This window comes from Arachis duranensis, chromosome 9, assembly GCF_000817695.3.
Source record: "Arachis duranensis cultivar V14167 chromosome 9, aradu.V14167.gnm2.J7QH, whole genome shotgun sequence".
Lineage (NCBI taxonomy): Eukaryota > Viridiplantae > Streptophyta > Magnoliopsida > Fabales > Fabaceae > Arachis > Arachis duranensis.
In genome coordinates, this window is record NC_029780.3 from 88302909 (window position 1) to 88316531 (window position 13623).

Sequence of the window (13623 nt, forward strand, 5' to 3'; positions counted from 1 at the left end):
GCCATTTCACACCACTCTTTAAAGCCATGTGCGAATTCCAAGGGAACTGCCACATAACGTTCACCCTTCATTTAAAGTGGTAACGTTCAAAATTTCAAAGCACACAGAGTAGCCGACTTCTTGAAGGTGGCGTACTCGACAACGAAAATTGGCGTCAAGAAATGTTTGAACCCGACCTCATGAAAGCTCAGACTCAAATAGGGGCAATGTTCATACCCTGACCCAAAACATAGAGTCAGGTCTAACAAGGACAAAAAGGCCCACCCAAAAAGAGTGGCCTTTACCATTTACCCGACCTCTTTAAAAAGGTCGGACACGGCGACAAAGACCAGTGTTACTTATCCTAATAAGTAACTGCCTCCCTGAATCTCTCTTACTATCTTTATCTCTCCTAAAAAATAGATTCCAACAACCTCTCAAATATAAAGAGAACAGTTATCTCTCAACTAAAGGTGAAACTATTTCAAAAAAAGTAGTTATCAAACTCTACTATAAATATATTAATATCTCTCAGATATATTTATATTCTACTTTACTAAAATTATACTTAAAACCTTTGTTAACTTAAATCTCAAAGTCTCTTGTAGATACTACCCTCACATTACACTTTAGCGCAAAAACAAGTTGGATATTACTTCATAAAAAATCTAGACCTTAAATTTAGATCCAAATTAACGTTTTAAGTAATTCTCACAAGAGTAAGCATGTAAGTGGATAATGGATGATTCGAGATCGAGAGAGAGAGAGAGAGAGTAGATGTAAATATATTCTATTTCGATTTCTGATCCAATCTACTCCAATCCCAATAACATACTAGAAGCAAGTGTGATGGTACCAAATCAATAGGTCCACCATCAAACAAACACCTTTAACCTTTATGGCTTTATGTCAATGTAAAGATGTTACAAATCTAGAAAGCGATTGTCCATGCTTCCATATTTTTGCCATTTATTTATTTATTTAGTCGATAATTGCCACGTCATTTCCTTGTGCTTCTGCTTCTTCATCATCATGCTTCTCTCTTCCAACATCTACAACATTAAATGCTGTACGAGAATAATCACCATTCTCAGATCAGCGTAGAGAGAAGGAGCTATGATTCTCCCTCACTTGCATAGCCATACCTCTCAGCCATGGATTCTCTCTTCTTCCCGCTTTCCAACCCATTCTCACCACTTCTCATCAGCCGTCAAGGGTACGAGGTATACTATTGCTATTCATGTTCATGTTCTTTATGTTGTTGTTCCTTTCAAAATTCGTATTAGATTTCTGGTTTTACTACCTTCTGTCTTAGTGTTAGAGATTCTGGATTACTCCGTTGACTTCTACGCTTCTCAATTTGTATAGCCAATGATCATAAACAATGGACATTTTGTTTGCATTGAGATTCGGAATTACCTTATTCACTTACCTTACTACCCCAGATGTGTAGCTAAACTTTCTTTTTTATTTTGGGGATATTCACTCAACTTTGAATAGTTTTATATCTATCCGGAGTTAAAATCTATACACAATTATCATATCTTGTATTCTCATGTAAGCAAAAGTAATCACCTTTTATACTCATCATTTGAATGGTAATCTAAAGTGTAAAACAGTTAGTTTTGGTGTATAAATATTAAACTTTCTATCTTTAATCATTAGTTTTGTATGGTAATAATGTCCTGAATCTTGTATTGGCATTGACTTGACTTTAAGGCATTAAGTACAAATTATTTTAGCCATGACATCAACCCCTTGGGTTGAATTTCGGTTCCTGTTGATGCGGGAGTTGATGTTTGTTGAAGATGATAACACAAGCTCATGAAGAGAATTCCATGGAGATGGTTCAGTTACATAGCAATTCATGCTGCTTATAATAATTAATACTTTAATGTTTGACCGAATGGATTTGCATTCAAGTTTTGCTAATAACACTTCAGTACACTGGATTTTAATTTAGTACCTTATTTGGAAAATTCTCTATTTAATTTCTGGCAATGCCTTTGCAGGTGGTTTTTGCCCTGGCACCTCAGATGCATCGAATCTTCGGTATTGAATGCACATACTCTAATAGTACAACATAAAGGTGAGTTTCTTGAGTCAAGAGAAAACAACAATAGTTTTTCTCTGTTAAGTCATTATCAAGAGAATTTTTCCTCTGTTCAGTCATTATCAAGAGAGCTGATAATGTTTGTTTTGTTTGAGCTTATAACATCTTAAACTTGTCAGTTACTGAGTTCCTGCATTTTATAAAAAAAAAGAGGGGTTTGTTGGGCGTGGGGGGAACCATGATTTAGTGTCTTGAGTGATAGAAAAATAAGAGTACACTTATTTATGAGGAGGCATAAGACTTGGGAGCAAGGCCAGTAAGCCATCAAATTCCCTTGGATTCTGAGTTAGAATTCTATGCTTATTTTTTTTATTTACGTGTTTCTTATCAGCGCCCCACAACATATCTGTGAAAATGTCATTGCATATGGTTTGATAATTTATTGGTCTTCCTGATTAATTATGATGTTTGTATTGTATACTATTCTTTCATTGTCCTGTGGTACAACATTTTGTTGGATTGTTCATTCCTAATACTAAAAGTCGAATTGATGAAATCCGTTCCAAAAATGTGCTAGAAAAATTGGCCACTCAGTTCATTTCAACAGAGAAAAGTAATACTAGTTCTCAGGTAAGAAATACATATTTGTGTTAATATTGTGGTCCCTTGGGAACTTGTTCTGTTGAGATTCTTTTTCTTTAAAGAACATGGTTGTTTTATGCTGAAACCTGCTGTCTATGAGTGTATTAACAGGATTTGAGTTGTTAAACTTCACAGGATCTTTTTACTAAATCTTTCAAGACATTGTTTTTAGCTGCAGGGTCCACAGCATAAAGACATGATAAGGTCTATGTCGCTATACTTCTTGTTGAGATTGATGCATAAGGGAAGTTTTAATCCGATAATAAAAGTTGTCCGAGCATTACTTCCAGATGTGCTTCGGACTCTTAGTGCAACAAGGTTGCCTCTTGCATGTATTTCTAATCCCTTGAATAAACCTAAGCCTCTTAAATTAGATGTGTCCTTGCCTTCTTTTGAAGATCTTCGATGGAGCTTAGCACGGCTGTTGTACTTATTTAACATCCAACTTGAGAGAAATGTTGCCACGTAAGTCAATGCTTTAATCCCCTTCATTTTGGGCCAAGAACCTTTTTATATGCTATTTATTAAGATAGATTTTAAGCTTTCCTCAATAGTTTTCGTGTTATTTATATTGCTACAAGATGGTTCTATCAATATAGCATGAATTTCTTGACAATTCATGGCTACAAGGCAAAAATTTGCTATATGCATAATCTTATTGCTGAATGGCAACAGCATGCACCTTTAGTATTTTGGTTATCTAAACAAATGGTAATTATTTGCAACCAGGAAGGTCACTTGTTAGAGGCCAAGAAGGGTAACAGAAAATTTATCTGAATACTTCCAGTAAAAAGTGTCTAACTTGGTTGTGTTTATGCAATGATTTAAATCAATGGATCTTGTTTATTTTCCAAAATCTTTCCTGCTACGCGAAATTTAAGCTCCTTGTTATCTGAATGAATCAGTTTGCTCTTTCAGGTTCTTTGTGGTGCTCCTTGTAGCATGCTTCTCATTTGTTGTCATTGGTGGTCTCCTTTTTTTCAAGTTCCGGTAATCAAATTCACTTTCGAAATGGAATTATCCACTCTCTAGGCGAGTCTTGATGTAGTCTCCTAATAATTTACTTACTGATTCTCCTAATTCAATATTTCACTCACATCGGTTGAGTTGTAATTTACACGGCATCAAAGGACGACTGAATGTATGTGATTGATATTTTGAATCAGGAGAATTTTTAGGCACACCAGTGAGGAGAATATATCCTTTTTTATTTGATTATATGTGTTTACTGATCTGGTTAATATTCAATTACCCAGGGGTAGTAAACAATCTCTGGAAGATTGCTTCTGGGAAGCATGGGCTTGTCTTTGTTCTTCATCTACTCATTTAAGGGTACATAAATCTTATTCTAAATTTTGTTTGTAAGCATTTTATGTTGACTAAATAGCATGCATTTTCTTGGTCTTCAGCAATCAACACGCATTGAGCGTATCATTGGATTTCTTCTTGCAATATGGGGTATATTGTTTTACTCTCGCCTGCTAAGTACAATGACTGAACAATTTAGGGTAAGATCCGAAGCCGTAAGCATTCATCAAGTAATGTTTCTTAATGCATGTTGCTAATTATAAGTCTTCCAATCAGAATAATATGCAAAAACTCAGGGAGGGGGCACAAATACAAGTTCTAGAGACTGATCATATCATTATTTGTGGGATGAATAGTCATCTACCATTCATATTAAAGCAGCTAAATAAGTACCATGAATACGCTGTCCGCTTAGGCACAGCTACAGCTAGGTAAATGGTTCAGACAAGGTAGTTGCCTATTTCCCTTTTCTTCCACTCTGCTTGATGGCTTTTGTAATATGTCTTTTCATTTCTATGCAGGAAGCAGAGAATTCTTCTTATGTCCGATCTTCCAAGAAAACAGATGGATCGGATAGCTGAAAATATCGCAAAAGATTTAAATCACATCGATGTGCTTACCAAGAGGTATCATTGCTTGGTAATTTCCTTCTTTTAATCATGGGAACATATTTTGCATTAATTACTTGCTTTCCTTTGGTTATTTTGGAGAAGGTTCTATTTAGAGAATAAAAGATAGAATGTGTAATGTGATCAAATTCAACAAGAAAAATACAAATGAAGGTTTACTTAATTTTGTAGAAATATGCATTAAAAAGAGATAAAATGCATAGTCCTTTGCCTATTTAATCATACATCTTTCTGCATGCATGGCTAATGTTTGTATTTTACTGATACATTTGAGGTTTGAACTTACTTTCTTTCATGCTTATTTGAAATTTCTGGACTTACAGTTGTAGCCTCAGTTTAACAAAATCATTTGAGAGAGCAGCTGCGAATAAGGCACGTGCAATAATCATACTGCCAACAAAAGGGGATCGGTAAGAGCACAAGTAGTGAAATGCATGTTTAGATTCAAGTTCTCTCGCAAAAATACTTAACTGCTAACCATTTGTCGTGATGGTTGGAGAGTTTTTTTTCTTTGACTTCTCTATTTGTTGAATGTAGGCCAATTACTGGCATCATAGTTCTCACACCGATAGTTTGAGTTGTTTTAGTAGCACAAATTTCTGCATAATTTGACTTCTGTTGCATGCTAAATTTCACTTTAATGAAGTTTATAATATCATATCCTTACATATATTAGGTATGAAGTTGACACAGATGCATTTCTTTCTGTATTAGCCCTTCAACCAATTCCAAAGATGGATTCTATCCCCACCATAGTCGAGGTATCGTTTTTATGAGTATCTTTAGTGAAACCGGACAAAAAGTGCCGAGAATAAAACTTTTTCTAACAGATTCTCAATTATCGAATGCAGGTTTCAGGTTCCAGTACATGTGAATTGCTGAAGTCAATCTCAGGATTGAATGTAGCACCGGTAGAAAATGTCGCATCCAAATTATTTGTTCAGTGCTCTCGGCAGAAAGGGCTTATAAAGATCTACAGGCACCTGCTAAATTATCGAAGTACTACACTCATGCGCTCTATATGTTATACATGTTGTGTTTGTAAAGTCTCTTGGTCATTTATTTGATATATCTTCTTAAAATGCTATTTTATATGTTTCATCTCTACCAAAGTAGGAGATAATTTCAAAATGACAGGTCTAGCTCCAAATTCTAGTATGATTTTCACTTTGCTGTTTAGTCAGTGAGACATTAAATTAGAGTAGTAAACTAAGATGCTTTCTCTAATATTTGAAATCATGTTAAACTTTTATGAATTTTCTTCATGACCTAAAATCACCTCTGAATTCTAACTTCTAGATTTCCACATGCAGAAAATGTATTCAATCTTTGCAGCTTGCCTAATCTAGAAGGAATGACATATAGGCAAATAAGACGTGGATTTCAAGAGGTAACTATTTTCTTCAAACGTAGTTCTTTTTTACCAAAGGATCCATTTATATTACATACTTCACATTAGTGATCTTTACGTTAATGTTGTTTCAGGCTGTTGTGTGCGGTCTTTATCGTAGTGGGAGGATATTTTTCCACCCAAATGATGGTGAAATTCTGCAGAAAACTGACAAAGTATGTCAACTAACCATAACTCAGTTTGATTTCAAATTAATTATATCTCATCTGTCCTGTCTACCTTTCTGTCTTGGATTTTGTGAAGAGTGCCAGGTTTAGATGGCTATATACAAAATGACTGGTATTGGTGCAGTGTTTTAGAATTTTTTATGATAAAAAAAGATTGGCAATTATAACTAGAATCCCATGCCTGCAGATTAACTCATTTCCAATTGAAAACAATTTAAGATGATAACTTGGTTTACCTTTAGGAAGCTAGTTAAGGTAAGGGTGTATCCACTCTTAACTTAAAAAGCTCATCTTTTATGAACAATAGGGACAAGGGAAAATCTACGATAGTGATAACATAGGCTTTCTTTGAAGAAGAAACCAAGGGCCTTGTTGGCATCATGTGATTGTTGTATTATCTACTATGCTAGTTCAATTTGAATTTTGGATAGACTATTCATGTCTTTGATTTGGCTTTCTGAAGTAGTTTATAACATTGTGCTCAGGTTGATGCGTATTCATTTAGATTCTCCTTTTATGGCATTGATGAATTGTTAAGGCTTGCAAGCATACTCTCTCATATCACTCAGCTTTCCTTGCTAGATATTGTTCATTGGATCCCTTGAGGGTACTAAAAATCCAAAATTTGTAACCACATATGGGCAAGAAGGAAAAGATGGAATCCATAACAAGGAAGTACACGAAAAGGATGTGCGTCATGCGATGGAGTTGAGTAAATTAAGACAAGCTAATGTTGTAAAACGTCCAAATAGATCAGGTTCCAAGGTATGTTACTTCTATTCTGTGTCGACATGTCAGATTAGTGTCATACCATGTGGATTGTATGAAATGCTAACTTTCTTTGGTGATAATCATTAAGGCATCAGATTGGAGTCTAGGACCTAAAGAATGTATTCTTTTACTTGGGTGGCGACCTGATGCAGTAGAAATGCTTCAAGAGTATGATAACTATCTTGGTCCTGGTAGTGTTTTGGTATGTTCCTACATATGGTGGAATCATTTCGATGATATATAAACTCTTGTGAGAGTGTAATTTCTGATAAACAATAACAATGTTGCAGGAAGTATTATCAGATGCACCATTAAACGAAAGAATGAGCAGGACAAATAACATTACTGGTCACAGCAAACTCAAGAATGTCCGAGTTTCGCATAGGGTATCATCTCAAGCTGTCAACTAATTTATTCGAATTTATGTTGGTTCCTGCATTTGGTATAATCATGTAATCATTGCTTTGGTTACATTTATAGATTGGAAATCCAATGGATTATGCCACTTTAGAGGGGACCATTTTGAATATTCAGAATTCTTTGAAGAATGAAGATATTCCTCTCTCGGTCGCCGTCATATCAGACAGAGACTGGCTTCTTGGAGAGCCATCAAAGGCTGATAAGCAATCTGCATATTCTCTCCTACTTGCAGAAAATATCTGCAACAAACTTGGGGTTAAGGTTGGTATTTTACACTTACTTTATCCTATAGTTTGAATTCAAAATGTTCAACAATTAGTTCTTTTTAGTTTAAAGAGTATCTATATATGTTTGGATTAATTTGGCTCTTTTTTATAGGTCCAAAATCTAGTTGCAGAAATTGTTGATTCCAAATTGGGAAAGCAAGTAATTCTCTTAATATTTTGATTTTATTTTAACTTTCTTAATTATCCCTTAATTCGTAATAATGTAAAAATTTGGCTGCAGATTAATAGAATCAAACCATCGATGGCCTATATTGCTGCAGAAGAAGTGATGAGCCTTGTAACAGCTCAAGGTTATACACTCTTTTGTTCTCTTATTTCTTGAGCTTTGCTTCTTTTGCTTCCTTCGCTGTGTCAATGTTAACGTAGTAAGTATTTGAACTCGTAAAACAGTGGCCGAGAACAGTGAATTGAACGAAGTTTGGAAAGACATTCTAAATGCAGAAGGCGACGAAATATATGTAAAGGTAATATGCATTCATCCACCAAAAGGGTTAATAATAATTGGATAAAATTTTGATGTTTACATGCAATCATGTTAGGTTATATCATTAGAAGTGTTTGGCTCTCAGCAAAGTATCTCAAATTAAACATGCTGCTAAATAATTGATTAATTGCATAAAACTCTATATACTGAAAGTGTATCAAAATGATTAGTCTCCTAGTAATATGTACGAGGGTTTTATCATATAAATAATTTCAGCACTCTATTCCTTTGATTATACAATTCTTGAGAAATGTAAACGTGATCAACTAAACATGTTACTTGCCCTATTGCAGTATATGGCCTTGAAATTAGATCAATGTAGATCAATGTCCATTCAGTGTAGCTCTTTGGAGGAGTTATATCCTAAAGTGGTCTCTGAGATTGCCCGCTTACACCAAAAAGTCCATAAGATTCCAATTGCACCACAAAGGTCCCTGAGATTGAAAAGATTGCACCATGTTGGTCCCTACTCTCTTTCCATCGAGATACTTGTCATGCTGTAAGTGATCTGACACATAACCTTCCATGCTAGACTAAACAAAACGACGTCACTTTAGATTTGGCACCAAATGCTTGATGAAACAATGCCATTTCACCTTAATATACCACAAAATGTCTTATTCCCCACAACAAATGTATGGCCATTAAGGTTAAACGGCGTCATTTCATCAAGCATTTAGTGCCAAAACTGAAGCGACATTGTTTTGTCTATAATCCAACATGGAAAGGATGTGCCAGATCACCCACGGCGCACGGAGTAACTCGACAAAAAGGGAGTGGAAGACTAATGTGGTACAATTTTTTCAATTTCATGGACGTTTATGGTGCAATTGGGATCTCGGGCACCTTTTTAGTGCAAGCGGCTAATCTCAGGGACCATTTTGGGCTTAATTCCTCTTTGGAGCTTTATCATTGTCTCTTTTTTTATTTATTTTTTATTGTTTTACAGGATATTGGCCTTTACATGAAAGAAGGAGAGAAACCATCATTTTCAGAGCTTTCTGAGAGAGCTCATTTAAGGAGAGAAGTAGCCATAGGTTATGTAAAAAATGACAGAAAGGTATGCCAATGATGTGAATTCACATTTATTCTGTTCTGAATAATTCATTTTGGCATCCAATATATATAAACACACTCATAAGCTTTCCCATTTTTCAGGTGATCAATCCAATTCCAAAGTCTGAACCTCTCTTTCTTGCATTGACTGATTCATTGATAGTCATATCTGAGCTTGAAGGAGAACAACCCATTGTAGTTTAATGTTATAAGGCTTAGGCTTTGATATAGTTAAAAGAATAAACTAGGAAGAATTAAATAAAGGGTCATTAGTTGGTAGTGATTTGGTTATGATCCAGCATTCTTGTATGTGGTACTCCACAATTCAGAATAAATTTTGTTTAACAATTTAAACTTGTAATGGAGGAGATTAAAATCGAATTGAAATTGAAGTACCTTATGGCATAAGCAAAGCTTAGGCCAGATTCTTATTAATTAAGTCCCATAAAACTCAGATATAGACTTTGAATTATTGCATTAGAAAATAGATCCTTAAATGCTCAAATGCAAAGTAAATTAACTTCAAACCAGACAAATTGATGCTTAACATACTCTACAAAAGTATATATAATTTAGGTAAATCCCATATGATTTATATTGAGCAAGCCCTGGTTCTTGACAATTTCATTTAGCTATGATTTAAAATGTCCTTGGAATAAATCAATAGATCACATATATGAAAAATGAGTTGTTTTTTATTTCAACTATTTTGCCCTTCATTAAGACAACAAACTCACCTAGAACAAATTCATTCATTATGGTTTAATGGCATTTTTAGCATATATATTCTTCACTTTAATTCACTGAGTTACTATAGCAAATTAGACCTTTATTTGACCAGATTTAATTTTGGGTACTTTGAAAGAATGGAATTCGATTTCTAGAATGAATTCATTTCCAAGATTTCCAAACAATCTTGTCGAACAATATAGAAAAACTAGTACATCAACCTGAAGTTAAACATCCATAACAAGACGAAACACTTCAAATATGCCCTACTACCTGCAATGAAATCATTCAGTTGAAATCCTTAAGCCTCTTTTTGAGCACATCTAGTGATTTCTTTCTAGCACTTTGCTTTGCATTTTTACTTGAAAGGCTCCCAAAGATTCTATCTGGAGAATCTTTGAATTTGTCACAAATAGCAGCCACCTTCTTATAATCCAGTGCATAGTAACTCTTCTCCCTCACATCAGGGTTCATGAAGTTCTCTGGTTGACTACTTAGCAAAAGATTAATCAATTGCCGTGCTTCAATCAAGCAGCTCTTAAAACTAGCTTCAGCGTAAATTTCACCTAAACCAAGAGAATAGAACTTTTCTTCTGCAAAATTCTCTATGATCTGGAGGTCATTCTCTATGTTCATGACTGCGTTTGCATTAAACCTTTTGACGGCATCACTAGAGAAAGCAGCCACAATGGAATTGGAAATATGCTCAAAAGCACCAACCCCAACTTTGTACATAGCATCCATGGATAGAATTTGCTGCGCGGTGGATAGAACATACTCGAGGTAATTGATAGCTTCATTCATGTAGCCATTCCCATTCTGATTTGTCTCCTCAGAAGTCCAATTGACTCTTTCACTAAGAGACATAAACTCGTCAATTTTGGAGTCTACCAAACTCTGCACAGCAATATAAGCTGCTTCTCTTGTCGTCTTCAGGACCAACTTTGATGTCAAAGTAGCTTGAAGCCTTTCAACTGATTGGAATGGGATGCCACACAGTTGAGCCGCATGACGAAGGAAAAAATCGCAAGCTCTTTCAAGAACAGCTATATTTGCAGCAATCTGCATGGCGTGAGGTACACTTATCTTGCCACTGTTGATAGTATTGAGTAATGTTCCATTCAATACATCAATCAGGAACTTATCCAAATAGTTCCTCACAACATCAAAGAGATTTGTATGCGTACAATCAGACAAGTAATCAACAGAGCCTTTGATAAAGGATCTTACAATGCGACAAGCATCGGGTACCATGGAGGAGAACGGTGCAGCATATGGAAAAGAAGGCATGATGTCTGAAGTCTGAAGATTAAACGACAAAACACTACTCTCATAGTCAGTTTCCTTCTTTATCACCAGTTGCTCATATGAGTCATTGTCCAGACCATCAACAAATTGTTTCCGACATTCTTCCAAAAGAAGAAGGTGGTATTTGTCATGGTTGCTATCGAGCATATCAAGAAGTGTGCCGATCTCACGTCCACATTGTCTGAGAGTAAACCCAAAGAGAACGACGTAATCCTTCACTAGGAGAAGATGAGTGGCAGAGTCCATAAGGGAGAACTTTTCCTCCAACACAGATGTCATTTTAGTCACAGCTGTCTCCCACATTGTGTCAACCTGATCAACTGTCAGAAGCCCCCCAGTCGTTCTCAGGACTCTATCCTCCACTATAAAGAATCCGGCTATTTGAGCAAAATATGTCTGGTATGATTCAACAAAAGGTTGTGCCATAGATAACTCCAGGTCTGAATTCAATTGTAACAGTCTATTAGTGTAGTAATATTCACAAAACCGCGCTCTGATACCCAGATGATCATGAATATGATAAGCACGATAGAGAGGTGAAAGATCAAACTTGAAGTTGGAATCTTCTTCAATATCTTCTACATCCAAAGTATAAGCTAGATCCCCTACTCCCGAAACATTCTGCTCCTCGGCCATCCTCTGCTGTTCCAGCATTTCCATGTCCCTCTGACGAACAGTTGCAGTACGACCAATAGCCGTTTGCCCTATAGTTTTAGCAGAACTCCTTATGTGAACCATCCATTCATTAACCTGATTGCATACTTTCTTCTCAATGTGCAATTTTATTATCGGAATTCTCTTCTTAATGACCATTTTGAGAGAGTCTACAGGAATATCCTGCAAGTAACTTTTCTCAAGCAAGTTGACATATTTCAATGCAAGATAAAACTGGCCTTGAGAAATGTGACTGTTACACTTGACACATACCTCCAACACCTCCATACATTTCTTTGACATTTTTATAGCTTCGGTCAGATTCTTCTTAACAGAATAAGACTCAAGAAGCTCCTCAAGCTTCACTAGAAGGGTGCTGCCAACCTGCTGCAACTTCAAATTGTCGCTTTGCAGCTCGCCCTTTAGCTCCTCTGCATCAACCAACACACCTCGAAGCTCATCAACCGCAAGGATGAAATCCTCGTAGTGGGTTTTGCACAGCTCCTCGATCTCAGCTTCTTTTTTCTTAACCACATAACTCAGCTGGTGAAGGAGCCCTTGTGGCCGCCCTGTTTCAAAGGCGAGCCTGACAAGAGGACCTACCTCATCCCCATTTGCAATCAAATTAGCAAGGACTAAATCATCCCCTCCATCACCATTGTCTGTAATAGTTCTCCTCTTTGTTTTTAAATCCATCATCACAAAATCCTTGGAACTGTGAATACACAACAGTGTTTCCTAATTAGATACTACCAGATGCAAAAATCTAATAAGCTCACAAAAAATGAATCATTACTCAAATTTACTATTTTTTTTCTTCTTTTTACTCCATCACGACATCAAACAAAGAAGACAAGAAACACGAAAGAGAACAGCAATCATACATGATTAATAATTTCTTCGAGGCGGTTCAACATGCATAGTAGATAAATGTCGAGAGCAAAAAGAAAGCACTTTAGAAAGAAATTAGTAACACACCCTCAAGTAACGAAACAAACAGAGTCTATTCCTATCATCACAAAATCTTGCAGTTTTTTTTCCCCAAATGAAAAAAAAAGAGACTAATTAAAAAAGATAGGACACCATATGTCACAGAATATATAACCGAGAAAAAAATTGAAAAGGAAAAAAAAAGACATAAAAGGAAAGGAGAGAAGTCAAAGGAAGTCAAAATGTGTTTGACCGAAGAAAGAAAGAAAGAAAGAGTAGATGACAACCTGGGGTACGCGAGAGATCCGGAGCAGAAAGAGTACGAAAGAGATCAGCATGAAATTGAAAAATGGAAGCGGAAGCAGAAGCAGAAGAGAAAGGGGGATGATTGAGAATAATATTAAGGAATGGGATTCAAAATTGGGTGTTGTGTGTTCTTGTTGGGGAGACGAGAATTCCCAGGGACAGCAGTGGCATTAGTGTGTTCCATTGTTTCATACTTATTCTTATTAAGCCTTCTGCCGAAGTGCCGAACGCCTTAACGGAACAATACAACACGCCCGGCTATGCCAGAGGAATTACCAATCCCGTCTTTATCTATTTTTTAGAATTATAATCCGATCTTTTAAAATAAAATCGATCTATTCTAGTTTTTGTCTTTTAATTTAATCACTTAAAGTAATTTTTATAGATATTTTTTCATCAACTTTGAACAAAAAATGCTAACGTATTAAATTTAAAAATAGACAAATATTTAATTGTCTCTAAATTTAAATTGATTAAGAATTTATTTGT

The 13623-nt window shown here is 35.7% G+C and overlaps 2 protein-coding genes across 2 annotated transcripts; one reads left to right on the top strand and one right to left on the bottom strand.

Moving 5' to 3' along the window:
- The first annotated feature begins 2593 nt into the window (after positions 1 to 2593).
- Positions 2594 to 9661, top strand: LOC107466141 (putative ion channel POLLUX-like 2). The gene is made up of 21 exons (XM_052254825.1): positions 2594 to 2662; positions 2853 to 3139; positions 3593 to 3664; positions 3931 to 4006; positions 4084 to 4182; positions 4259 to 4413; positions 4504 to 4608; positions 4935 to 5021; positions 5288 to 5372; positions 5463 to 5610; positions 5925 to 6001; positions 6097 to 6177; positions 6772 to 6954; positions 7049 to 7162; positions 7251 to 7346; positions 7441 to 7641; positions 7759 to 7806; positions 7888 to 7957; positions 8058 to 8131; positions 9101 to 9211; positions 9310 to 9661. Exons 2-21 carry the CDS (start codon positions 2871 to 2873, stop codon positions 9409 to 9411), a joined length of 2253 nt encoding a protein of 750 aa, XP_052110785.1. The 5' UTR covers positions 2594 to 2662; positions 2853 to 2870; the 3' UTR covers positions 9412 to 9661.
- A 403-nt stretch (positions 9662 to 10064) lies between these two features.
- On the bottom strand, positions 10065 to 13386 carry LOC107466140 (exocyst complex component SEC15A). The gene is made up of 2 exons (XM_016085125.3): positions 13116 to 13386; positions 10065 to 12613 (listed from the first exon to the last, which is right to left on the bottom strand). The coding sequence occupies exon 2, from the start codon at positions 12595 to 12597 to the stop codon at positions 10225 to 10227; it is 2373 nt and encodes a 790-aa protein (XP_015940611.1). The 5' UTR covers positions 12598 to 12613; positions 13116 to 13386; the 3' UTR covers positions 10065 to 10224.
- Between the last annotated feature and the right edge of the window lie 237 nt (positions 13387 to 13623).

Coding starts and splice junctions, on each gene's coding strand:
- LOC107466141 (XM_052254825.1), top strand. CDS start 2,871: ATGATAAGGTCTATGTCGCTATACTTCTTGTTGAGATTGATGCATAAG. Junction 4,609..4,934: donor ATCGATGTGCTTACCAAGAG/GTATCATTGCTT, acceptor CTGGACTTACAG/TTGTAGCCTCAGTTTAACAA. Junction 7,347..7,440: donor ATGTCCGAGTTTCGCATAGG/GTATCATCTCAA, acceptor TTACATTTATAG/ATTGGAAATCCAATGGATTA.
- LOC107466140 (XM_016085125.3), bottom strand. CDS start 12,597: ATGATGGATTTAAAAACAAAGAGGAGAACTATTACAGACAATGGTGAT.